Source organism: Fusarium proliferatum, assembly GCF_900067095.1.
Source record: "Fusarium proliferatum ET1 genome assembly, contig: FPRO_scaffold013, whole genome shotgun sequence".
NCBI classification, from domain to species: Eukaryota; Fungi; Ascomycota; class Sordariomycetes; order Hypocreales; family Nectriaceae; genus Fusarium; species Fusarium proliferatum.
The window spans coordinates 527,178-553,874 of NW_022194802.1; the positions used below are offsets into that span (position 1 = coordinate 527,178).

Sequence of the window (26,697 nt, forward strand, 5' to 3'; positions counted from 1 at the left end):
CTTGTTTTGTTTGTGTTCAATGAAGAGGTTCAGCTCATTTCCACCATGGCCCGAAGTAGATGTTGGTGATGGCGCTACTGTCGATAGCCCAGGCACAGAGCGATAGTTCACCCAATTAGTCTTGACAACTAGGAAAAGAATTGATTAAGAAAGGAGTCTAGATTTAAGAATAAACATAGACTTAATTACTGTCTCTCGGCTCTTTCTTTCTATTGCATCAGTTGCAACTTCATCATCACCATGAGATTCACTCACTCAGCACTGCTCCTGGCTCTGTGCCAGCTTGCTTCAGCATCGCCATGCAAGCCCTCTTCATCGGTCACTTCCAATGCTCCTACGAGTACCGACAATGAGTCCGCATCATCTGCGACCGAGACATCGACAGCGATCTCTGTGGAAACAGGCTCATCCACTGTCTCTGATGACGCGACGTTGACTGCTTCTGTGACCGTATCGACTTCCGACGTGTCAATCTCCACGACTTTGGCGTCAACTCCAAGTGCAGAGCCTACAACTACACTTGAAGCGGCAACAGACTTGTCAACAACCGTGGATGAGACTACGACCACTTTTGAGAGCGAGACAACCTCAGACTCTGCTACCCTGGTCCCGACTACCACCGCCGAGGCTTCAACCACCACATCAGCAGCCCCCGAAGTCCCATCCAACCGTGTCCTCAATCCCGGCTTCGAGGATACTTTAGTCTACCCCTGGGAGTCCATGTCCGGAACGCTATCCCGAACGTCATCCGAAGTCCACTCTGGCAGTCAATCCGGTTTCTACAGCGGCAACACCCCCATGAGCGCAATACAGGGCATAAGACAGTTCATCGATCCAACCTGGATCACGCCCGGCAAGAGCTACAAATTCTCCGCCTGGGTGAAGATTACAAATACTGCTGGCTGTGGTTCGCGCACGGTAGTTTGTGGTCATGGCGTAGGACAAGGTACGACAGGTATGGGTGGAACCATCACGGAGAATGGGGACTTTTCTTTGGCGAGTGTGACGTGTTCTTGGACGCAGGCTCAGTGGGAGGCTAGGCCGAGTGTGCAGATCCGGAGTTATTGTACGGGGTTTTCTTTCTTTGTGGACGATGCGACTCTGGAGGAGGTTGAGACCCTAGGGTAAGGGTGAGAATGCTCCATTGGTGTTGGGACCAGGGGAACGGGGAAGATGAGGCTAGTTGCAGTATTTATTTCGACTGTTCTGAGTTTAATATATAGGTAAGGACAGGACGGCGGTCAACGTAAGTTGCTGCCAAGTAACATAGACTTTATATAGATTGTATGTACCAAAAATGATCCAGCCAGAACAGAACTTAGACATTAAGCACCGCCGTGACTACCGCCTGAACGGCTCATACTGGCCGGTCTTAGGATTGTATATACTGACAAAACTAGAAGAAGAGCTCAATGAAGTATTGAAGCTCTTGTAAGTTCTGTTAGTCCATGGACGATGATGAGCTAGCGTAGGAGGTCTTCTCTGCTGGTAGTAGTGCAGAGGAGGTGGATACTGTATGTATGACTGAGCTCTGTAAGGTGATTGAGGGTAATGATAGTAAGAACCGCGATTCCTAAGATTTGCATAAGAAGGAAGATATGGCGATGGTTGTAGGTGTTTCGGAGGTGTCCGGGGCGGCTGATACGGAGGAGGGGGCTTTGAAGGAGTGGCGGGGACAGTTTCGACATCTGTATCTTCCAGATCATCTGTAGAAACTGTAGATAGTTGTCTCGGGTGGAATATATTAAGAAGAAGTGTGGTGAGGAAGATGAACCCAGCGTCGAAGATATAAAAGTAGATTTCTGTTGCTTGAAGAATGCCGAGAGGACCAGTGGCATACTCCAGTACTCGATAGACTGACCGAGCGACTACAAGTCCACAGGCGATGTAAAGAACGATGATCCAGCGTTTCCAAGGGATGGTCAGATTGGTGCTCTTGCGAGATGGGTTATCGATAATGCGGCAGTGCACAATGTGCAAGACCGATGTGAAGAAGCCGAAGAAATAGACCTGGAAAGCTAGACCGCCAATAATAATAAGCTGGGCTGTTCTTTGCTGAGAAATTGAAGTAGCATTGACTAAGATGCCAGCACCTATCTCGCATGAGTAGATGGTCAGAAGCGGAAATGGCTAGACTTACCTGTGAATTGTGCTGCCAAAGCGATCGCGTCACCAGAGATGAAGACCTTGGGGATTACTTTGACCGGAACGAGTGCATAAATATCTGCATCCAGAGCAATGATTATTTTGCTAAGAATCATATAGATACTCGCAGTAATCAAATTTGGACCCAAAAGAAAGGCAACGGTCTGAATAGTATAAGGAACGAAAGTCCAGTCTGGTGATTCAGAAGCTGATGCAGCACGAAAAGCATAACCAGTAGCCTCGACTACACAAAGTCAGCACTCTCAAGTTACTAAAACTCCATCATCTTCAACCCAAGAATAAGCTCAACTTACCAGCACAGCCCAAAAGGAACGGAATAAAGAACCAAGTCCTACATCGTATCATCTGCAACACACACACCACCGTCGAAGCAGAGAATAAACCGAGAGAAACGAGAGAGAGAATAAAAGAAGGATGATAATGGTACAGCTCGACTGCTGCCATGATGTGAGCAAAGCCTTCAAGGCTTGAACGAGAGTGAGCCCGTGGTGAGTTTGGAGGTAAAACAAAATGTCATTTTTTCGAGACAGAGACGGTGTTTGGTCTCGGAAGGGTGGTTTAGGGCTTTATTGCCATGGGAAACGATATTAATAACCTTGATGTGGTTTATCTGCGGGTGGTGATGAATGCGGATGGATGCTGCTTGCGGGTGACCCACTGGCTGGATGCAGATGATAATGTCTCACCTCAACCACGTTTTATGGTGGTGAAACAGGTGAGATCAAGAATATTTCCACAAGAATTTCCTGATGCATAAAGGCTAAGCATAATTGTTTTGTGATTCCGAGGGGATAGAGTTGTGTGTACCTGAACCGGCCTTTTATTCTTGAGCTTGCGGGTTGAGCCGAGATTTGTCTTCGATCATCAAGAGACAAGGCCACTGGATTCTCGCGATGGAACGGGAACTTGGGAGTAGCTGACGAGCTAATGGGTCTAGATCGGGACTTGATAGTTCTTGTTCATGTCTATTACAAGATAACTCTTGGCATTGTGAAGTCATGTAGACAAGGGCTTGGTTTGTAGGTGGCGAAAGAGGGTGAAGTCAGCAGGACTCCAAAAATGAAAGAGTGAGAGTTACGTATCTCGTGCATTCTCATACTGGATATTGATACTTAGGTTCTCATCACGAGTTCTTGCAAGTATCCCTTGAGTCTGAGGGTGCTCACTTAATGTTACCTTTGTGGAGCATGCTCCAATTTCAATTGGCTGCCGATTGATATACCGCATATACCAGCCTCAAAGAGGTACAGCAGGAGGGATAGAAGTTAAAGCCTATAAGCTATATAATCAGAGGTACTTAAATCTATACCTAGCTATTGCCTAAAAAGAAGTACCTTTAATCCTATTAATCTAATTGATTATAACCTTTTAGGTACATAATGTGAGTACCCTCGCACTCAAAGGGATAGGCAATATGGCATCATTGAGATATCTTGACGATGTTTCTCTGTGAATCTCGGGACCTAGTCATTTATCAGCAATCTTTAACATTACCCAGCAAAGGATTGGTCAACGTTCTGAATTAAATTTGAGATACTTGTATTTATTAGTAGCTTACTATAACACCAAAAGACAATGAAGTGATCTTAAAGGTTGAAAATAGTTAGTGAAGTGCATGGGCCAATCGTATGATCCCGGAGCTTATCTGCGGATCTTAAGATCTCGGGTATCGTGGGGTTGAAGACATGTGCCCCTGGCATGCCCTTTAAGTTAAGAAATACGTTATACATAATTAGACACAACAATTCCGCAGATGTTGCAGCTTCAATAACCTCTAAAAGATGAATTAAAATGGCATCGTTGTCTGTTGTTCAGTGACTTTGAGTTTCGACATACGCGCCTTAAACCCGAGTCATAACCGATGTGCCTGATCCTTTCCCCAAACAGCAAAGCGTGAAAAAGAGGCTGGCTGGGTGATGTCAGAAACAAGACTAAGCACCCCTCCCGTCGAATCAGATCCCAGCATGGGAAAATATCTCAACCTGTCTCTGGCTTTACCGATCCGATCCTCAGGGAGGCTTGTCAACTCCACGATCGAGATATTGAGTGTACCTGTAGGGAAGTGCACGTCCAGGGGACTATCGCACCCATGGACGGCGTGATCGGTTCGTTAAACCAAACGAGATACCACCGCCGCGGAACTGGGAGACTGAGATTGACGGGGCGGGGGGCGTTTTAACGTCATGCCGTACAGGTCTCTGCTTCCTGCACCTGATGCTTCGGGCAATCCTGGGGGTCAGGGTCAACAAGATACACGGGTTGCTAGGCGGAAGCGGGCCAACAGGCCTAATGCCTGTGAGAACTGCCGCCTGAAAAAAGCCCGTGTAAGTCACCCCTTGTTTCTCTAACTACTACCTACCTGCTGTACCCAAGTTGCTGTATAGTACCTACCTCATGTCTGACCCACTGCTGATGCTGTACCCAGTGTGATGGTAAGAGACCAAGCTGCTCCAAGTGCGAGAGATGGGGAACCGAGTGCGTCTACAGCGTTGACCACCTCGGCAATGTCGAGCGTGAACTCAGAGAGCATCGTGATATTCTCGAGTTCTTGCTGTCGCTTCCCGAGGATGAAGCCCTTGCTGCACATAGACAGCTTAGAAGTTCGAGTAACCTTTCCGATGCATTGTCGTCATTGCAGGGGAGTATGCATGGCAGGCTTCAGCCCTCCGGTATACGGACTGCGCAGGCCATGTCGCCGCCGACGTCGTCAGGTCTTGAGTTTGAGCTGACGGTCCGGCATGGCATGGCGTATCCTACCTTGTTTCCCCTGGACTTACCGTCTCTGAGCGCCGATCCTAGATTGAGACCTGTTCAGCGCTCGTCTCAAGGGCTTTTGCTCGATGGGTCGTCGCCGTCTGACACAATGTCCCCGTCGACATCCTCTAGCAATGAGCAGTCTGTACGTACACCAAGTACCCAACCACAGGAACGTCCTCGTATAAAACAAGAGGAAGAGGTCGCTGGTCCCCATCGGGAAAAGTACTGCGATGCGAGGTTACACCAACTGCATATTGGGTACTGGACTGGTGTCTCCATTGACGACGAAGTCGCTGCCAGCGCCATCTCACTGTACCTGCAGGGCAACCACTCCATATTCGGGCTCTTCGACCCCGACCTTTTTATACACGACCTCGTTCACCGCCGCCATCAATACTGCTCATCTTTCCTGGTGAATGCCCTGCTGGCCCACGCCTGTGTAGGTTGCCACTCGCCTCATGTTATCATGTTAGACTCATGCTGATCCATCACAGCAAGCTTACTCCGTGATTGATGAAGCTGTCGGCGTTCTTAGCAAGGACTTTATGAGAGATGCTGGTGTATTATGGCGCGCTGAACGATCATCTGACTCAATAGTGAACGTCGCTGCCATTCTTATGCTCAGTGTCAGTTGTCATCTTGAGCAATCCAGTGTTTCGAGCAATGATCTTCTCGACGATGGCCGCGCAATGGCGCAGCGGTTAAAGCTCTTCGGCATCCCGCATACACCAGAAAACGCAGCATCGTTCGATAGTTTAGACCCCGACACCAAACGCGCAATGGCTCACACAGCCTGGGGAGCATACAGCTACCTAACGTAGGTACCCTCTAACCTATTCTGACGTCCCACTAACATCTCAGACTAAACACATTCTGGGTCCCAACCAAACCCATAGCCTTCCCACCAATGTTCCCCGTCCCCGGACGCAGCAGTGAGGACACGATAGATGAAAGGTTAGCAGTTCACTGGCCGCCACACTTCATCCCTGACTATGCAGGAAAAACATTTCAAGCATTATGTGAGCTATGGACTATAATGCAGGAGGTCATAGCGGTTTACTTTGCGCATAACGATGATACTGCTGCTGCTCCGATGAGGATCCCTTTGGCGTTTGTGGAGGCCAAGTATCAGAAGATATTGTCCTTTACCGATTCATTGCCGCCGGAGATGTCGTCAATTGATCCGAGAAACATGCCTGATCATGTTTTGGCGTTCAAGTAAGTTATGAGGACCATAGTCAAAGAAGGCGACTGACGATATACAGCATTCTACTGCATGTTGCTATCACACACCTGTTTCACACATTCATCATGGACCCAAACAACCAGAACCTTAACCCAGCGTTGTTAAAGTCTCCCAAAGCAGCACTGCGAGCATCAACAAACCAGCTCCAACGCCTCATCCTCATCAGCCGCCTCTACCATCCCCACGCCCACTCTCTCAGCGTTCTAAGCTCAGCAGTCGTGCACGTCAGCAACACCATAATCCGCGACGCTGCCCTGCGCAACCATTCTATCCAAGCCCCCAGCCTCGGCAAAAAGCACCGACGTCGCGGTAGTAACGAAGAAGCACACTTGCACTTCTACTTCCTCGTCTGTCTAGCAGCCTGTCAAGACCTAGGTGCTTGCTTCCCAGTCTGTGAACCAATTGGAAAAGGTCTATTGGCTATGGCGATGAGGGACGGGAGCATGACAGCTGCTGAAGCGAATAAGCTCATGTGTGCCTTGGAAGCGCCGAAGCAGGTTGCGCCGCCTGGGAAAGATGAGAGTGGTACGTTTGGAAGCTGGGTTTTGGATTTCGACCTTGAGGCTTCGAAGCCTGGTGATGGACATATTAGGAACTTGGCCGCTCAGTTCGAGGAGTTGAGTATGCATAATGAGTTTACGGAGGGGGGCGATTTTGTTATGGAGTAATGGGTAATGAACACGATACCCCGGGCCTTTGAGCCAGCAAACGAGAAATGATTTATTAGAACATTAAGCAATGCGAATACGGAAAAGTCTATAGCATAATACACGTATTGGAGTATCTCTAAGCTTTCTAATGACAGTTGCTGGGAGCTATGAAGGATATTGTCTACACGTTTAACAACATCCACCACCATGATCATGACTATGCTCATGAGCCTTCTCAGCATCCCGCTCACTCAACCCCTCCGCCTCCTTGCTCACACAACTAACATGAAAAGCAGCTAATTTTACCAACCCCGGAATCTCCCTCAACAACCCAATATTCTCCTTAAAATCATCCGTCTCCCGAAACTTCTGATGCGCCTCGACACTCGGCCATCCAATGAACGCCGCAAGCATACTCCCCGTCTTACCCTCTTCTCCTCGGATGGGCACGTCGTTCTCAACACTCCATCCGTAGCTGATGCCGCGCCAGTCGCGGGATGTCTTTAGTGCTACGCCGGTGAACTCCTCGAGACGGCGGGTGGCTGTGGCGCGGGATGCGACATCGTAGTCGGAGGGGAAGAATGCTAGCAGGACTTCTGTCACGGGGGAGCAGTCTTTGTTGAGGACGTCTTCTGGGGGGAAGGGGGTTAGGGTGACGTGTTTGTTGATGGATTTTGAAAAGTCCACGATGGGTTTGAGAGATTCAATGATAGGGCCGTGATCACTGAAGTGTATTAGCACTATTCAAAAGATGAAGCAAGTATCAACTCACGCGGTCTTGGGATAATTTTCATGATCCTCCAATGTCTCCCAGTCAAGGAATAACCACAACGTAGAAGGATTCTCAACCTCAACACCAGTATAAACTCGTCGAGCACCGGGTTGTTTCAACGCTGTCTCAAGCACATTTTGATAAGTTTTTGCTGCAGCTGATTCATCAAAGACATTGACGCCCTCGTTGAGGGTGACGTATGAGAACTCCGTCACGTTTTGAATCTTAGAAGCCATTTTGAATAAGATTTTGTGAGTGAAGGTTATATGATACGAGTATGATGTTCAAGTATGAGGAGGGGTAAATAAGGTGATGGCATCTGGTGGGGTCGAACACGTGCTACTTCCGTTAACCCGCATGGAACAAGGGAAGCCATCGCATCGTTGTATGATCGAGTCATTTTGGCGATTCAAAAGTGAATGGATATGCAATTGCTTGGACAATTGTATTCATTAGGTCATTTATCCTGTGAGCCACTGGCTTCTCCTCCACCCTGCGCCTTAAACTCATTGATAGCCTTCTCCGTAACCCTCATCGCTTCCAGCCCAACAGGAGCACCAAGATAAATCATCGACTGCAAAACCGCCTCTCGAATCTCAATCTCTGTCAAACCGTTCCGCATAGCTCCTTTTGTATGTAGCGTCAATTCCGGCCATGCCTTTTGAGCCGTCAAAAACGCCAGCGCTATGAAACTGTCAGAAATGGTAATTTGATATAGGTAATGGCATCACTTACTGAGAAGACTTCTCTGCTTCCTATCAAGGCCAGGCCGAGTCCATACATTTCCCCAAGCATATTCTGTGATGAGCTCTTGCGCGGGTTTCCAGTATTCGTTGTCGAGACTTGCGACTGCTTTGGAGACGTATTCTTCGCCGAGCACCTCCCCACGGACCTTGAGGCCCTTTTTGAAACCTTCGCTGAACTCTTGATTTTGAGACATGGTTTAATTTTGTGAAGTGAATTTAGGATGTAGATGCCAGAGAGTTGAACTGTCCGTTGACGTTATTATATACTTTGAGGACGGAGGTCCTTCTCCGCGTCCGGGGACTCCGCAACCGGAGCACCCGGCTGTGAACGGCGGGGCCGGTTATAGAACGTGGAGCTCCGAATGATTGACGTCTTAATATCACATCCAACGACACCGATTAATAGCAGTAAATAATATTTCTCGCTACGTAATCGAACATGAGTACGTTAAAATAAATTATAAAAGACAAGAATGCCATACTCCAACCAGATAGACCCCATGTTACACGTTTGTCGACGAAGTAGAATAAGCACAGCTATCACCATCGTCCTCCATTCCCATCTCAACCCTCCAATCTTCAGGCGCGCACCAAACATCCAATGCATCTTCATTTACCTCAACCTCATCTAAGCCCGCCCAGGCTCCTAGGTCCAAGATATCTCCTACATCATAAGAAGAGGAAGACACCGAGATCAGTTGCTTCACCTTGGAGGTGATCTCCTCGAGGTAGTCCATGTTCTGCTCCAGATGCCATGAGTAATCCTGCCCAACGGTCGCATATCCGCTCCTCAAGAATTGAAGCTGGTCTAAATAAAAGGCGACAGCTTCATCTTGTGATCCTGGAGAGGTCAAATCGTCCTCCCATGTCGCAGCGTCCTTGAGCATGAGGAATCTAACGTCAATAGCCGAAGTGCGGTGTCCAAGACTTTCATGCATGGAAGCCAAAAGCCGCATACAGCTCATTGCCATAGGATGATTCGCGCCGTATACATCCTTGAGGTTATAGCTGATATCCTCGAGGAGAGTGAACGCCGTGTTGTGCTCTCCACAGGCGAAATGAACCTCTGCTAGTCGCTTACCAATGGCGATGGTGGTGGTAGGCTCGAGATTGAAGTCATAGTGATCGCGAGAGTTCCACAAGAGCTCGAGGATGCGCTGTGAACTAGTTAGTAAAGATCTTTCGAATAGATGAGTATTACGAACCTTGAGAGTGATGTAATCATTCTGCTTGCCGGCGATACTGAGAATGCATGTGAGATGGCTAACACTCAGGACGCTCAAGTCAATGTCAGAAGTGTAGCTCATCGCCAGGACTCCCAACTGTGTCGCCAGCTCTTCGATGAGGCCACTGAGAGAAAGATCGCCTTCGATCTCTGAGACCTTGTAGAGTAAAGTACTCAACTTGAGAAGTATCAGCGCAGAGGAGCTATCGTCGCTATCGGCCCCACTTTCACTGTACTCGAACACCCACTGGGACAGGTAGAAACATGCCTTGTGAGAGCCTGCATCTCCCATTTGCTGAATAAGCCCAAAGGCATCCTCCAACAGCGAGGCAGAGATGTCTTGTTCAGAGGATGAAGCAAGGATGGCTTGGAAGAGGTGATATGTTGAGCTACCCTTGCCTTCTGGTCGATCCAGCATGCGGCAGAACAACTTCCATAACTCTTCTTGAATGCCACTTGCCTCGGAGCGCAAGTGATAAGCTTCAAGATGCTGGATTAATCGCGAACCAGTTGTCAAGAGACTGCCAAGCTGGTCATTCTGCTGACCTGCTCGAAGCCATGCCTCATAAAGTGCTGTCTCGGCAACGACTCGCGTCAAGATGTCACCAAAGAGGCTTTCAGTCTTCTTCCTGGAGAGTTCTTCCATAGCATACACAAGAACCAGGCATCTTCGGTCATAAGTCACAGAACGCTTGTGCTTGTTCTCGAGGTATGCTTGTCCGCAGAGACCCTGAGGTTGTTGCAATCGTGCAATTTCGGAGCGGATTGTCTGCAAGAAGGCCAGGTTTCCATGGCTAACACCAAGAAGCTTGTACATTGTGCTGAAGTGCTCTGCAAGATGGAACAACTTTCGTGGGTTTGTCTCCTTCTTCAAAACACCTAGAATGACCTCTTCCAAGGTAACTGTGGCTTGCTTCTTGTTCTCAACAGTGAGGTTCACTACCCAGAAGTCGATGACCTTCTTTAGGCTGGAGATACTGCGCTCATGACCGTAGCCGTGCTTCTTTGCACATTGCCTCCAAGACTTGATGAGGATGATCTCTGCTCTGTCGTGGAGAAGAGGCTTGCTTGACATGAGAACACTCAAGCGCTCCTCAATGATGCGTAGAATCTCGATGAATGCTTCATCCGAGCCCGACAGACCCAGGCAGATCTCATTCAGCTCATCGTAGATATCGACAGCCTCACGAAGAGTCGTGTCATCCATCTCGAGAAGCTTTGTCAGCTCAAGCGACGCCTTGAGGTACCAAATATCCTGCCGTCCGAGATCAGACAGCATAATGGTCCTTAGCTTACGAGCCAGCCGCACGGCGATGGAGACACTACCGACAGAGAGTAATGTTTGAGAGTAGCCAATGTAGATCTCAAATCCACGAGCAGCGTCCATTGAAACATGGTGCCTTAGGTCAGCATAGTACGACCAGAGACGCTCATAACGACGGAGAAGAATCGTGTAGCTCTCTCGCTTGCCCTTGCCTCTCTGGCTCTTGCACAGAGCAAGAAGACCTTCGATCAGGACAATGATTGAAGCGACATCATCCTCATCAGGCTCCTCATCGAAGCAATCACAAATGTCGTCGTCATCTTCAATGACAGTGCCGAGATGGAGGCTGAGACGAACAATCGCAGCAGCGACGTGAAGTGTGAATGAGTGAGAGTGACCCAAGTGAGTCCTGCAATCACCAACGATAGACTTCCAGAATTCCAGAGCCTCGAGATGCAAACCGGCATCTTCGAGAGCGCCAGAGAGAATCAGGGCGATGTCTTGGCTGGAAGACTGCCAGAGAAGCACGCTCGACTTGCAGCATTTGACGATGGACTGGATCAAGACATCTCCTTGAGTGATTTGCTCAGTTAACTTGTACATCTGAGCCATGATGATCGCAATCTCAACCCGCTCGCGAGTAAAGGTCTTGGGAAGATGCAGCTTTCCTCCATCTATAAGGACCTGTGGCCAGAGAACCTCGAGACTCTTACGACAGATGCTAATAGCTGCCTTCCACTCCTTGCGTGAGCGATGCAAATGAGCTAGATCTCTGCATAGGAAGACTGTGTCTGATCCAATATCTCCATGGCCGTGGGTGCTGTGGAGAATGCTGTCAAGGATGTTAAGCCACAAGAAGTCTTCGATGGGGTTCTTGACACCCTTGTAGCAGACAATAAGAGCAGAGTAGACTTGTAGCATTTCGTCAAAGTGGTCATGAGAGGGTAGTTGGTGGATCTCATAGAGAACTCGAAGAATGCTCAGTGCTTCCTGGTTCTTCTCGAGTCGGAGAAGAAGCTGGGCGATTTCTCGAAGGTTTACCAACGTCGTCACCTCGCACCGACGGTCGGTCGTCACGAACCTAGAAACAGAGGTCCAGAATGATACCAGCGTCGTGCTAGCTTCCTTCTCAAGAGACAAGTCACGTAGCTTCGTAGCCAATTGCAGAGTTACAGAGGTGAACGCCACCAAAATTGCCCCGTGGTTATTGTTCTCCTTGTTCAGCTGGCCTTGGAGCAGACTCCATAACTGCTGAAGAGCACCCTTGGAAGCGCTCGACATACCGCGGTCCTGGTAGTGTCGAACAATGCGGGTAATGGCGGAGAGTGCAGCGTCTGTCCACGTCTCTAAGGTGGGTGCAGCATCGAAGACATCTTGGCACAGCTGTTGCGCGGCAGCCATATCGTCAGCATGCTCAAGCGCATCAATAAGCACGTGGAACAGATCCAGGGTCTTGCTTGCGAAGAGGCCTCGAGTTCTGCAGCACGCAACATACATATCGTGCAGGATCTCAGCAGCCTCAGCGAAACGCATCTCCGCCTTGTAAAGCTCCGCGAGCCTCTGAGCAACGGCAAGTGTTTGATCATGGCTCTCTCCGAGCTCTGCCCTCAGGACACGCCACAGGTACTTGTAGACCTTGGAGCTCTTGGAAGACAGTGTTGTGTGTGGTTTGACCAGGGACATGATGTACTTGGCACCAGCAGTAGCCTGAGGGCTTGGGTCTTCGAAGGTAAGAATGGCTGCTTCGAAGGCTTCCACCAATCGCTCAATGCTGACGGTGTGACGAAGATCCGAATGGGCAAGATTGATCAATGTTTGAATCACAGACTTGGCATTTGCACCAAAGGCTGCCTTTCGAAGAGAGAGAATCCTAGTCAATTGCTTGTTTGTGGTGATGCTGTCGCCTTCGGATCGGAGGAAGTGCCATTCAGCCAAGGCCATCAAGACTGAGTCAGACATCTTCGAGGATACATCAGCAGGGAGATGTCGCGAGAGCTTCTCAGAAGATGAAAGAGACTTCTCGTAGTGCTCATACCAGTTTCTGGCGGCGTAAACCATGAGCGAGTCAAAGTCCTTGTACGAAGCTGCAGTGGCCCATTGAGTCTGCGAGACGTTCTGAAAGACGATATCGACCTTGTCTTGCTGAAGGTGCTTCTTCGCATGCTCAAGACAGTCAATCGCGACCCGTCGATGAGCCAAGTTCAGCGACAAAGCAATCTTGCCATGTATAGCAAGATGATGCATCTTAGCCTGGACAACAGAATCGACAAACTGAATGCGACCGCTGCGAATGGTGATAATGCTGGCAAGAGGAGAGTTGGAGCTCACGGACCGACCGGAACGGATTCTTCTGAGCCAGTTGCTCATAGTGACAGAGCCGTAGCGTTCCATTTCATCAACGTGGATAGGTCGCTTTCCGACAAGAAGCCATGAGAGAAGGGACTGCATATCCGGATTGGAGTAGTCAATCTTGAGAAGCATGTTGTCTAGAATGCCTTGAACAGTCTTGGGTGTCTTGCAAATGATGTCTGTCATACGACCAAGATCATGCTCAGCTTCCAGTAGACGGAGGATGAGCTTAGCCTCCAGAAGGGACGTCCATTGGCGTTCCGCGATATGCTTCTGAAGCTCCCTCTTCATTTCAGCCGAGAGGAATGACAGTATGGCTGATGTAGAGAGAGCCATCTGCATGAAAGAGCGCGCATTTCTGCGGATATCCATGCGAGACAGAGTATAGATCTGAGTGCCAGAGATAGATCTCGCTGAGTCGGCATCAGCCAATGCAAGACACCGAATGTTCTCGCACTTCGATGTAAGTGCTTGGAGCTTGGCGAGGAACTTGGAGGAGCTATCAGTACCGTGGCTGTCGATGGTATTGATCACAATGGCAACGTTTCCACTGGCCTTGGAGCAGCGGTCACTGAGAAGTTCCCACAGCAAGTCTTCTGTCTTCTCCGCTGACTCGGTCTCACTGCGCTTCCTAACAGTGTTGATAGCATCAAGCAAGCCAGTGTCGCCGATAGACTGGTCGAGAAGCTGGAAAAGCAATGCTTTGAGCAGACGCACGGACGAAGAGCCCTGTGTCGCAGAAGACACTGATGCGCGAAGCAGCTTTGCATCCAGAGACAGAGACAACTGTAAACGCTCAATGATATTGGAGACGAGCTCTTGCTCTCCGTAGCCAGCGTCTCCAGCGACAAGCAATAGTCTGGAGGGCGTCTTGAAGAACTGAACGACAACGGGCTCAACGCAATCGAAGACAAAGGAATGGCCATGTTTGCTTCCATGGTGGCCTCGAGAGAAGCCGTGGCTACAATGACCATGGCCACTACCATTCAGCCAGTCTTGTACGGGCCCATGGCAGGTACCAAGCGAGCTATCCTTGAGCGACAGTATCCAAAGTTCCTCGCATGCTGAATGCGCAGCCAGGGACAATGAAGCCAGGTCTGCCTCAAAATATTGTTCGATCTGAAGGATAAGCGACGACGAGGTACGGGAACCGGCTACAGAGACGTTAGCATACTGGGGTAACACAAAATAGGATAGCTATGAGGACTCACCTTTGTTGATCTCATCCAGAATGTCAATGAACCCCAAACAAATCTGTTGCAACGACTGAAGCACCTTGGACAAGCAGCTATAAAGCTTATCCGATGATACGCCTTCAGGAACCGAAGCTCTCACATGCTGAATTGTAACACTAGCTCGATGGAAAACAGCAAGCAAATTATCCAGCGCTGTGCTAGCACTAGCAAGCTTTCCCTGCATCGACAGAGCAAGCTCGCAGCTGGAGTAGAACATGGAAGCGACGCTTTCAGCATCAGATCCATGATTCTTCATAAGCGCGACGAAATCAGCGATGCGCTCGGCTGAAGACTGGACTTGCTTCAGACGTCTGTCAACAAGACTCCATTGATGAGGTACGAGTCTCATGCGTGTCTTGTCAATGAGGTCAAAGACGTGATGGATTGTAACGCGCTCTCGGGAAGCAGGGAGTGCGCATGTCATGCGCAGCTCTCGGAGAGAACTATAAGCTCTAACCATGCGATCTTCTGTGGATAGCGCTTTGTTAGACTGACTGCTCACAGCGCGTCGCCCGATGAAACTGCCAGAAGTAGTTGTAGTTTCACTAGACATTGTGCGTCTTGTTGATAAGGGCTGCGAGTCATTGCGACTGTTGCGCTTTGGCAAGCTGATGTGAACTCTTCGGATCGTGGTGCTATCAGCATCGTTCTTGACAAGGCTGTTGTCAAAGCCTTGAGATCCATGGCTCACGTCTCTGTTCTGTTGTCCTGAGATCGATCTGCGACCTTGGGGACGAAGTGGTGCTGGTCTTGTTTGTAGTCGCCTGTCTAGGACGGTGTCGATGGTGAGGTCTGCTTCTGAAGTGTCGACCTCGTCGTCGAAGACGAGATGTGAATCTTGTACTGGCTGGACATTCTCTTCGCTGTGCTCGGAGCCTTCTGAGGGTGACTCTGGACCAAGCTCTGTGATGTCTACTAAGGGCTCTGCAGCCTTTGGAAGCTGCGGCGCAACTTCTTCTGCTTCTGCCAGAGGAGTTAGCATCAATTGCTGTGCTCAATGTCAATTGAGGGTCAGCCATGGTTACTTACGAGGTGATTGCAGCATCGCGATGACTCTGTTGCTGTCTCGCAACCACAGTCAAACTCGAGCACTTCGTGAGATCTCAGCTTCTGTAGACTAAAATGTAATTGTAGAATTCTTGAAGGGAAAAAAGCGAGAAGTGAATGGATGGACTGGGGAATGGAAAATGGCCATGCGTGCGCAATGCTGCAAAGAGGCCAGTCACTTGCATCGCTTTATCGAAACAGGCATCGGAGTCAATTCCTCGTAACGCAACCACTCTATTCATGCTTATTTTTCGATAGTTTCATTTCCAGCTGCATCTTGTTCTGTCTAGATTGGTCTCGGTGTGGAGGGAGCTAGCAATTGGGTGTAAGTCGCACATGTACTGTGCTTAGTATCGCACACGGAGTACGTGGGGAGTGGGAGACACGCGGCATCGGTAGCGCTCCCTTCGGCGTTACAGGGAACCTATCCCCTGAAGTTCGCGTGCTGCATGGCCTAACTTAGTCTAATGCGCTAGATTAGTGCGCTAATGCAGTCCAGGGTCTTTTCAGCACATATCAGGGACGCCTCTCAATTGACCCCGCCGTCAAAGCGACGTTCCGACTAAAGGCTGGAATCAATATTTTCAGCTCTCAACACCAAATGGACACCGGAAAGACAGCATGCCGCACTCAAGGCCTCGATCTAGAAGTCCCAGTCGTATTCGCGTCCGGGATTCATTGAAGCATAGTTTCCATGACCCGTCATAGTCACCAGCGGCTGGAGTTCCAGTAGACGCATGGTTGAGCCAGCCTTCCCAAGCTCCTCAAGTTCCGAGCTATGGACTTCGTCGCTCATGTCACAGATGCGACTTCTAGTGCAAGCTGCGAGGATAATACTCCGTTGTAAGATAGCCCGGCGGTAGTCGCATCAGTAGGTCGTCGGGGTCGTGTAACATGACGAGACTTGGACGTGTCCCTAACAATGGCCCGTTCATCCTCCAGTATTGAGAGGATCATGGTAATGTATAATGATTATTTGGGGAAGCTATTTGCTAACGAGTCTCAAGCTCATTCAGGCCTTTGAGCTAGATCCTGCCTGACCATCTCCTTCATTTTCTCTTCGCTCGGCTCTTCCTCCTGGTCGTCGTCCACACGTGTAGACTCTATGAGAGCCATTGCAACAGCATCATTGCCCCAGCAATTCCACTCCCAGCATTTGTTCTCCAAGGATTTATCGAGTAGGGCCTGAAATAGCATGCAGGACTCACGGTTCAATGGATACAAATCTCGTTCAATCAAGACGTGCTGTACAGCGTAGCATTAGCAACCAGTAATATCACAAAAGTCTCGCGTGATCTTCCACTTACAGGTATGCTATCCTGATGGTTGCGATAGCCGTATTTGAGTTGGGGAGCTAGCCAGGTGTACCGGTGGTCAGCGTCTCCAATCCAATCTGCGTCCCATCCTACGAGGCCTGGGTAGCTGATCTCTGTCTTGACCTCCACTGTACAACCGTGCTGGCCGTTTGCGTGAAAGGCGAGACGTTTAACAAAGGCTTCATATCTACTCGGGGTTAGCCAACTATAGTCTCATTCCGAGATGTCCCAGGGTTCGCTTACCTCATCATAACTGTGTTCGTATCAGGTGTTCCGAGGACAAGATTATTAGGGACCTGGGAAGAATTTGGCACTCCTTTGATAAGGCCTCCATAGCTAAAGGCAGATCTATGAAGCCACTGGTGTCATCAGTATCAAATTTGGGAAGTTGTAGAGAGAGGTTGGCTACCTCTGCAACTCTTCTTTTCTTTGCATCGGCAGCGGTATAATGTCCTGGATATACGTCCGACAAAGCCTGCAAGCGTCAGAACAAGTAGCAACGTATTTAAAGGAAGCCTCGACAGGGTGCCTCTTACCAAGTTCGCAGAATACCCACGCTCAGCCACACATTTGTCCTGCGTTGGAATTCTCGTTCGGTGCTTCGTACCCTCTACGAAGTGAGTCTCGACCTCTGTTGTTGTTGGCTCTGTGTGTGGGCGGCATTTGTCCAGGCGGCCGTTAAGACCCCGAGCAAGCAGCTCCGGGGGGGCCTCGTATCCCAGCTGGTAGAATGGTTTGCCTTCAATAGCTCCGTAGAGGAACTCCCGTACTGGTAGGTCCACCGCGATACTGTAAAGGCCTCCAGGATGTGCCTCAAGATATCTCCATCCTGCTTTATCCCATCTCGCCGCATAATCGTTGGCATCCAGAGTAAGCTGATCATAAAAAAAGATATTTGCGAGAGTAAGCACAGGTTTGAACTTGAGTCGTGGTGTGTTGACAACACGCTGGACCCCATCGAACACTTGTTGCTTCATTACATCGCGGTCAATAAGCGACATAGGGTTCTCAGCACTGAAACCTTTGCTTTCCACATACTTAGCTCCCACGATAAACATGAATCCAACTCCGAATATATCTGCAATTTCAGTTGGAATCACGGCATCCCAGTAGCGGCCAAAGAAGTCTTTTGCCGCTAGCTTATCGCCCTGTGATTTTCGTAGTATCTCTACAATTCTGGGTCAGTGTAATTCTCATGCAAGCATAATACGTAACCTACCAGCCCAAACACGAAACACCTCGAGGCAGTCCTCCTGGGCCCTGTAATACATCGATCCAAAAAGCTTTTCAGAAAGCCTGTTTTCGTCTTCTGGGCTTGGGGCGCCTGCGACGGTCCAGCAGCGAAATCTGAGCCGACCACCACGTTCATTCAGAAGGGCGTTGTATCTGAACTGTGCCTCATCTGCAGCCTCCTGAGTACTCGGTCTTTGGATGGTTCTCAGTAGTGTGTCATATGCAATAGCGAGTTCATAATCTGCTTCATATGGCAAGCTATCGCCTCTCATACGCTTGTGGATCTCTTCGAGCCTTATGAAGCAATCCCCGACCTGCGGTTCATTAGGTTTGCTCGGCGCAAGGTACACAAACCGATGGCGGTCGTCTGAGTGAGGTTGGTCGTTAAGACGGCCACGATAGAGGAGCATTTTGTATGGCTTGAAGTAGCTCTTTGTACCATTAGCTCGGCAATTAAGTACGCCAAGTGAATACTTACGGTTCCTGTCTTCCAATCACCATATCTGTCCATTATAGTGTCATTTCCGCGAACTCTCTTAAAGCCAAGTATACCCATCGCATCGGGCGAAAATGGCGCACACGGTAGAAATTCATAGGTTTCGCCAGTCGGTATGAAGGCTACATACTTGTTAGTACACATATTGCTCCGCCAGGCACGTCATGCTTACAATCATATCGAAGCGCCGCGTGAGGTGCCAATGTAAGCCCAGTATAGGTTTGGGTATTTAACGGCGTATTATTCAGTTTGTAGCCTGCCCATGAATCCATAAGTAGAGTACGTGACAAACCCACTCCAGAGCATTTGACTTACAGTCATTCGACTCCATATCCTCTGGTAACGGGTCCGTGATAGGTTCGCCATTTAGATATCTCTGTCGCTGGACATCATCTGTCTGCCAATATTCGTCGACGACATCTATCTTCCTCCCCTTGGTTATTTTCCTGTTGATTATGCTTGACTGTTTATCGGTAGTGCGTTCCTTCGGGAGTCTCTGGTTGTTATCCCTCCCTGCCTCTGTATCCGAGTCGTCTTCGACAATACGGGCCTTTGGGACCCTCTTCTTGGGCTTCCTCTTGGATTTCGGAGCATTGAATCTGGACAAAAACATTTTGACTCTGATCAACGCTGTAGCAGGTAAGCCAGAAGAAATCGAGGAGCACTTTGGGAGTGAGATCACTTACGATGGGGTCAGTACACTTACTGAATTCAATGAAGCAGACTTAAGAATCTTGGTGAAGGTTGCAGGTCCCGGTATCAAATGACTAAGAACCCCCATTCAAATCCTCAATACGCGGCAGGACATCATGGAGTAACAGTCCTCTCTGAAAGTACCCAAGCAGGTCGAGACCCTTATTTGCCGAAGGGTCTTACACGCGGAGGAACGCTTTTAGGGCGTGGGTCCAGGAATCGATAGTTTGCGAAGCTGCAGATCAAGGGCCGCCACACACACCCGGAGTGTAGAAGAAAATCTGACCAGGGTGTAGAAAACAAGGCTTGCTGAAGCAGACGCGCTAGTTCATCGTCAACTGTGCAGGTCTAGACCAAACAGTATTGATCAGAAGTCTACGGAGTAGAGTTATCACACTCGGTTTGCCAGCACAGTATGGTTCCGTCTGGACCACGCGGTGGGTTTGCTCCGATTCAGACAGTCCAAGGCTGTTTTCTCAGCAGTCTACTCTCATTCCCAGGCTGGAAACGGGGCTTAGGGCTTTCGACTGTGTCTGTCTTTTCTGTGGCCTTACTACCCAATTTACGGCTCGGTTCAGACAGCTCAGCCGCGCAGTCGATGCCGGCTGTAGGCTGAGATGCATGAGGACACATGCTGAATGATTCGAATATTGAGCGGATGTTGATTCGAATACCTCAAAGAAAAACTAGCTGGCTTAAATACGAGAAATATACAAAGTCTTAAACAACACAGAATGAAAGTGGTCATTGTAGAGACCATATCCAGTAAAACAGCAAATAGCTTTAGTTGCAGAACACTGTTGGAGGACCGATGTAAAAGCGCTGCGGGTCGTTCAAGATGACATCGGGAACATTAGCACCAATGCCACTGTACGCTTTTTGCACCTTGAGGCTCTCCGCGTCTGTACCGCCGTGGGCCAGGCTGATGAAGCTATCCAAGATACCTTGACGGTATGGTTTGGTCGGGAGAGGTCCAGGAGCAGCAGCCTGCTTTGCCGCTCCGGCTTCCGTCAGTAGGATTGTGTCCATAGGAGGCTTCTCCCTTTTTGCTTCGGGTTCCAAGCCCATAGCGCCCTTGACACGAGACCACTTAACACTGTCTCTAGCATTGGCATGATCGAGATAGCGAACGCGCTTTATGATCTTTTCAGGTTGCCATGTCGAAGGCTTGTAGTCTTGTGGCATGGACTTGAACACAGGAATGGACTGCTCAGGAGCAGCAGGTACTGGTGGCACGAGAGTCGCGCCGACGAGGTGAGAGACTGTAGGTGGCATCCTATCAGGCCTCATGTAGTCTGCTGTATTCTCTGAGTAAGGGCCCCAGTAGTTGGCTGGCAATTGATCGTCAACCTTGGCTACTTCGCGGAAGGGAATGATCTTCTGCTCCTTGGGATTCCAGACCTTGACGCTCAGCGTCGACTTGATCTTTGAAGAGTCACTTGTTTCCTTCTTCATCTGCATGGGTCTGCTGATAATGGAGTTGCCCGTGTATTGCGAAGCGCCACGGCCCTCGATCCCAATGGAATTGGTTGGGACCGCACTTCGAACAGAAAAGATGAAGTTGTCACTACGGACGTGCCAACGCTCCTTATCAGCAGCCACCTTGTTACCTGAAGCTTTGTTGACGGTGTCGCTCTTCTTCTTGTCATCGCCAAGAAGACCAGACACGGCTGTGAATGTATGAGGGTTGACAATGGTATTGTCTTCTTTCCGTGTATCACCTGCTTCCTGTAGCACAAGCGCCATAAGCTCACGTAGGCTGATAGCTCTCTTGCCCTCAGAGGATCCAGAACCAAAGCTGACGGTGAAGCTGACCACGGAAAGATCAAAGTGCACGCTGCCATGGATTGGTGGTCCTTCAAGGTGGAGGGAAGCTCCGACGTTGACGGAGATCTTCTTTCTGAAGCGCCAGACCCTAATCTCATAATAGACGCCTGCAGATACTGCCATGTCGGCCACATAGTGTAGGGGCTTGAGGTTGACCAGGAAGTCGGCATGAGCATCGAAGTGTGCACCAAGAGGACCAGCAGAGAAGACTGCTTGCAGCATTCCTCCCGCCATAATGGCTCCTGGTGTAATAGCAGCGTATGCATTGCCAGTGACCCTGAGGTTTGAGCTGAGCGTCCACGAGATACCCAATCGCTGTGGACGAGGGTAATGCGCTGGAACTTGGTACATAGGATGATAACCGCCGAAACTAACGACCCAGTCACCTGAATGCGGGTTATTCTTGCCGAACCAACTTCTGATGGCAAATCCACCAGAGGGACGACAATCCTTGTTGAGGATGAAAGAAGTGGGATTGATGAGACCATCAACTGAGAGCTCGCCATTGACAAGGTCGAGTTTGCCAACCACGGAAAGATCAATGAGAACAAGAGCCTTATCGGGGCTTGCACGTCGAGGAAGGGTAGCAGTTGCACGAGCAATCAAACCAATATCAGTCTGATTGGGTCCGAGGGCTACTGTTGCAACAGCACGCATGTCAATAGCCTCACAAGCTCGGATGACAAGACCAAGTGCCAGCCAAATGGAGCCCATACTAGGCGTCACAAAAGCATCAGGGCCAGTCAAGGACTTGATAGCTTCGTTCATATTGAAGCCTCCCGACTGGTCGAAACCCTGAATGAGTGGGAATTTAGACAGCTGCTCCACGGTCGGTAGTCGGAGACGTGAGTTGTAGCCAAAGCCAGCCATGAGACCACGAACCTCGGCCCAGCCCATCGTGAAAATGAGTCCTTCCATCATAGCGTATATGAAGAAAGAATCATATTCTGGTGTACCTGTTTCGGCATTGGCTGGGACTTGCTCATACGAGCCAAGTGCTGCAATAGAAAAGGTGCTCAACGAGATAGCAACACCTCCAAAGTACGCTTTGGTGCCAGGCTTGTGATGCAGTGCACCTGCGATTTGGATTGGCATACGAGTGAACGACATGTCGAATCCCTCGACCTCGACCTCGATCGGAACATGGAGGATGTCGTGTAGTCCATGAATCTGCTTGGAGTCGAGTCTGACAACAAGATTAAGACCTTGGATACCAGCACTGATGGGTCCGATGAGGACGCTGGCATCAAGATGGATGCGCAAGACACCTCCCTCGTAAGACAACGAGATACCCGAGAGAGTGAGAGGTCCCTTCTTCTTCGCAAGCGCGGCTGTTGTAGCCGGAGCGCCTCCGCTGGGGACAACTGCCTCTGTGGATGGTTTCTTCTCCTGGACAGGAGCCGGGGTTGCCTTTGATCCGGGAGCAGCTGCGCCCGCTGGCGTTTTCTTCTCTTGCTTATCCTGACCAAATACATGGTCGAGGAAGACACCTTGGCTACCAACAAGACGGAAGTGAAAGCCTTCGGATAACTCTTTATCCTCAGGTCTCATCTTGAATGGCTGATCCAGGAACATCTGGGCACTTCCATTAAGAGTACTAATATCCTCTTGTGTGAACATAGTGTTGACCCAGAGGAACTCAAGGGCATCGAACGGTATGTCCAGGTTTCCGAGGATGGGGAGCTTAGAAATTGATGGTAGAGGACCCAGAGACACGCGTATCAGTCTCTTGATTGGTGATGGTTTGTCTGTCTTTCCGGTGATAGGAACCAACTGCGCAAATTGGACGTGGAGCATGCCAAATTTGAGCTCTGCACCAAAGATTATATGCGGCTTTGTACCATTGAGACGAGTCACAAAGACGTCGAACTTGTCTTCATCATGATTAGATGCCTTGAAGGTGGTGCCCGTAACAAAGCCTGGAAGGATTTCTCGAACTTCCTGACCCAGAAGCTTTTGCACAGCGTCGCCGAGAGTGAACTCTTTAGACGCCTTACCAGAAGCCAATTTTTCTTTTTGTAATTCAGCAGTAAGCTTCCAGGTATTCGCATCCGTACGCGTGAATTTAGTCACCAGTAGAACATTGGAGATCTTGAGGTTCGCTTCAAACTTGATCTGAGTTGGCTGTGCCTTGCCAGCGGTAATGTCAAGAGCAATGCGCTGTAACTCAATGCTCTCCAGGATAGACATCGCATGTGTTTTCTCTTCTCCGGCAGCAAATAGAGAGTGCAGGGCTGTCATTGGGATATATGATGCATGCGCGCGGAATGAGACTTGGCTTTGCAGTGATGAGTATGTTATCATGGCCTCCAGTGACGCCGGGTTATCACCTTCCTTGAAAGGAAGAAGTGTGATAGCTCCATCAAGAACTACATTGAAAGCCTTTGAAGCGTAAACGTAGTTGACTGAGAACCCTAGCGTGGTATGATCGATCTGCAGAGACGGTATCTTAGAAGGATCTGAGACTACTGAAGTCTCAGTTAGTTTTCCGATCAAAGCTTCAAGGCGACCACTGATACGCAGACTCTTATTGGAGACGTAGAGATCTGCCTCTGTGATCTCAGTAGGCACGCCAAACGGTAAGTTCTGTACGAAGCTACTGTCGAGGTAACGGAGCGACATAAATGGCTCTGACGGATCAAGGTAGGGGAACTGTTCCCATCGCTCGTAGTCAAGATAGTACTGCAGAGGAGGGTTGCCCTGTCCCAACACAGTCCCGATGCCATTGAAGGCACACTCGCCTGAGAATTCTCCAGTTCCCTTAGTCCAGGTGAATTCCATAGTGAAGACTGAATGCTTATCCTTGGGAACAAGCACTTGCATAGAAGCCTCAAGCTCCAGGCGCATACCGGCAAGAGTTGTACCGCCGTTCGGGTTGTTCAGAAGAGTAACGGTCACCCTTCTCCAGTATATATGAGAAGTACTGGTATTCTGAGCTTTGGACCCGTGTCCAGTATTGAGGAGAATCTTCTCCAGGTCATCAATGGCAGTGCCTACTTCGGTGCAGGTCTTCCTGATCCACGCCTTGAGAGCTTCCCACTGAAGCGCTTTCGAATAGCACACGAAAAATATGTTGATGTGATCTTCTCCTATGGTGACGTACATACCCATCGCACGCTTCTCGCCCTTGATGTCTGGCTCCGCAGCGATGGTGAGTTCTCCGATAGTGAAGGCGTCTCCCCATGGCCCAGACGTAGGTGAAACAGTCCTCTTAGCAATGACAGACACCGGGGGGATGTGGTCATTCCAACCCGCGAGGTATTTGTTAAGTATCTCGCCTATTTTGCCGTTGAGGGTGAGAGAGGCCTCGAGCCGGACGCAGCACCCAGAGCCTGAACCTGGAATATACCACATCGCGTTGCGAGCTGGCGTACCAGCCAAAGCGCCAAACGTGATTGCGGTCCCTTTGAGCAATGTCTTAAGCCAAGGCTTGGGGTTGATGTGAGCCACTGCACAAAGATCGGCGAGATCCTTGAAGCCGCCATTGGCAGAGCTTGTCTCCAATCCAAGAAGGAGATGACCGGGGTAGCGGTCAATACCGGTAAGCGTGGTAATCTTGGCATCTTTTGATGCGTGGAAGAAGCCAGTCTCAAACTCATCATTGAGAACTTCCGCATCAGTAGAGAACACAAGAGGAGTGGTGTTTCCATCTTTGGATACCTTGACCTTGAGACCGGTCATTTCGAGAGATTTACCATCCGAGCCAAGCCTCAAGTTGACATCAGCACTCTGAAGGTAAGATGCATTTTCGTCAAGTTTCCAAGCTGCGCCAAAGTCTCGTCGCAAAGGATCACTCAGCGAGAGTGGGAACTCGGTTATGTTGGTCTTAATTGCTTCCAGGGAAGTCTCAAAGACTATGGGTCCTGACGAAGTCAGAAACGCCTGTGTGCCGGTGTCTGGGGTAGAGAAGACGATGTGATCAGACGGGACGGTACCGGCGCTGATACCTGGTGTTGCACTGCGGATTTGAGTTGTCTGACCTGTCGCTGCGAGCATGTATTGGTCTTTGAGGGGTATAAGCTGTTGCGGAGGGGAAGGGAAGCTCGGTGTGCTCGTAACTGGGTTTGTGATGGGTGCTACAGACGGGCCAGCAGGAGCTGACGTTGGTGGCAGGACCTTTGGCTGACTTGATACTGGAGGAGCCGCAGGTAGAGTTGCAACATCTCCACCATGGGTAGGTTGCTGAACAGATGGGCCGCCTGGGCCTGAGGCTGGTGGTAGGACGTTTTGACCACTCGATACTGGAGGAGCTGCAGGCGAAGTCCCGACATCTCCAGCATGTTTAGGTTGCTGAAGACCCGGTCCTGTTTGAACAGGAACGTCAGGCTTAGGGGCAGGAATGACTCCAGTCCCAGGTCCAGCAATGGTTCCTGGAGCCACAGGGCCAGCAGAAGGATTTGTCAATCTTGGGTCTACTGCCGAAACTGGAGGCAATACTCCGCTTGGTGCCTGCCCGCTTCCTGGCATTGGAGCTGAGGTAGGCAAACTGGCAGATGGACTTCCAGAGCCAATCCCCCCAGGCTTATCACCTCCAGTCTGCCCAGGAAGTACAGGTCTATCGCCAGCAGGAGGCGATGATGATCCACCGGCAGTCTGTGTACCAGAAGATGCATAACGAGAGCCTCCAGACGGTGCTCGGGGTCGCTTGTCAACATCGCCAACCCTTCCAATCACTGGCCGTCCATGGCCGAGTGATCGTCTACCAGGTTTGGCACGATGCGGAACTTCATCACGCGGTTCATCATCTTCCAGCCATTTCTTGACTTGACGATGTCTGTGGCGCTGACGATGATTATGCCCAGAATGGTCATCAAACTCGGCATCTAACGAGGCATGGTCCTGTTTACGTTTGACTGTAGAGCGTGTCCAGTCCCTTTCACCAAAGAAACGCCCAGGAGTGCTCACAACTCTGATACCGCCAGCAGCTTCTGCGCTTGTATTCTCATCAGAGTCTGAGCTCTTTGAGGTTATCGACTAACCATCTTCAATTAACTTATGCTTGCGACTTTGAGATGAGTTCACTTACACGAGTTTTGAGCGTTACTAGCCTGCCAGGCTTGTTAAGCAAGCTGCCTCGCCCAACTAATGTCGAAGCAATAAGCTCATCAGCGCTGAACACAAATGTCTTGTCTACCAGGGTTTCTTGCTGGTCTGGCAGTGACGGCGGCCATTTGTCGCTGGCCGATCGTCTGCCATGAACGTGGTGGGCCATTGTATCTCTGCCAAAGCTGCGATGCTCGAGATGAGCATTCGTCTGCTATGAACAAAGATTGTGATTAGAGAAAGGCTGTATCAGTGCCAAGGTCTGTCACTTGGGGAGCTGCGTGAGATGAACAGCCAGATGCTCAATCGCACGTAGGCCGAGCAGAGTCCATGCCGATCAGAGCTGGACAACCCCGGACTGCAAGCTATTTCGGATGCAGTCTTCGCAATGGCCTAGAACACTAACCTCGCCCCTTCTCGATCCCTGCTCGTGTAAGTCACTTGGACAGCATCAAGGTTCCAACTGCTCAGATGCAAGTGAGCCAATGCTCCCCAATCGGCGTATGCAGCTTTCTTCCAGCCATCACATATTACTCGAGACATGCAGCAACTAGCTCCGATTGTAAGACCGGACATTCCGCTTTACGATAAGTCAATGCGTGAATCAATAGTCTCCGGGAGCGGGCGCTTGC

The 26,697-nt window shown here is 49.8% G+C and overlaps 7 protein-coding genes across 7 annotated transcripts; 2 read left to right on the plus strand and 5 right to left on the minus strand.

The window, feature by feature from the left end:
• Positions 1–240: 240 nt before the first annotated feature.
• FPRO_12812 (uncharacterized protein) lies at positions 241–1,128 on the plus strand (the record flags this gene model as incomplete). Its single annotated transcript, XM_031223369.1, has 1 exon — positions 241–1,128. The coding sequence occupies one exon, from the start codon at positions 241–243 to the stop codon at positions 1,126–1,128; it is 888 nt and encodes a 295-aa protein (XP_031088735.1).
• A 213-nt stretch (positions 1,129–1,341) lies between these two features.
• On the minus strand, positions 1,342–2,610 carry FPRO_12813 (uncharacterized protein; the record flags this gene model as incomplete). The annotated part of the gene is made up of 3 exons (XM_031223371.1): positions 1,342–2,093; positions 2,141–2,389; positions 2,460–2,610. The coding sequence occupies 3 exons, from the start codon at positions 2,608–2,610 to the stop codon at positions 1,342–1,344; spliced, it is 1,152 nt and encodes a 383-aa protein (XP_031088736.1).
• Positions 2,611–4,349: 1,739 nt separating this feature from the next.
• FPRO_12814 (uncharacterized protein) lies at positions 4,350–6,837 on the plus strand (the record flags this gene model as incomplete). Its single annotated transcript, XM_031223372.1, has 5 exons — positions 4,350–4,490; positions 4,592–5,362; positions 5,418–5,740; positions 5,785–6,141; positions 6,189–6,837. 5 exons carry the CDS (start codon positions 4,350–4,352, stop codon positions 6,835–6,837), a joined length of 2,241 nt encoding a protein of 746 aa, XP_031088737.1.
• Positions 6,838–7,008: 171 nt separating this feature from the next.
• On the minus strand, positions 7,009–7,827 carry FPRO_12815 (uncharacterized protein; the record flags this gene model as incomplete). The annotated part of the gene is made up of 2 exons (XM_031223373.1): positions 7,009–7,543; positions 7,592–7,827. The coding sequence occupies 2 exons, from the start codon at positions 7,825–7,827 to the stop codon at positions 7,009–7,011; spliced, it is 771 nt and encodes a 256-aa protein (XP_031088738.1).
• A 221-nt stretch (positions 7,828–8,048) lies between these two features.
• On the minus strand, positions 8,049–8,531 carry FPRO_12816 (uncharacterized protein; the record flags this gene model as incomplete). Its single annotated transcript, XM_031223374.1, has 2 exons — positions 8,049–8,275; positions 8,327–8,531. The coding sequence occupies 2 exons, from the start codon at positions 8,529–8,531 to the stop codon at positions 8,049–8,051; spliced, it is 432 nt and encodes a 143-aa protein (XP_031088739.1).
• A 7,934-nt stretch (positions 8,532–16,465) lies between these two features.
• FPRO_12817 (uncharacterized protein) lies at positions 16,466–19,828 on the minus strand (the record flags this gene model as incomplete). The annotated part of the gene is made up of 10 exons (XM_031223375.1): positions 16,466–16,702; positions 16,765–16,960; positions 17,017–17,132; positions 17,183–17,248; positions 17,310–17,941; positions 17,993–18,437; positions 18,485–18,624; positions 18,675–18,758; positions 18,818–19,132; positions 19,684–19,828. The coding sequence occupies 10 exons, from the start codon at positions 19,826–19,828 to the stop codon at positions 16,466–16,468; spliced, it is 2,376 nt and encodes a 791-aa protein (XP_031088740.1).
• A 150-nt stretch (positions 19,829–19,978) lies between these two features.
• On the minus strand, positions 19,979–26,234 carry FPRO_12818 (uncharacterized protein; the record flags this gene model as incomplete). Its single annotated transcript, XM_031223376.1, has 2 exons — positions 19,979–25,996; positions 26,049–26,234. 2 exons carry the CDS (start codon positions 26,232–26,234, stop codon positions 19,979–19,981), a joined length of 6,204 nt encoding a protein of 2,067 aa, XP_031088741.1.
• Positions 26,235–26,697: the final 463 nt, after the last annotated feature.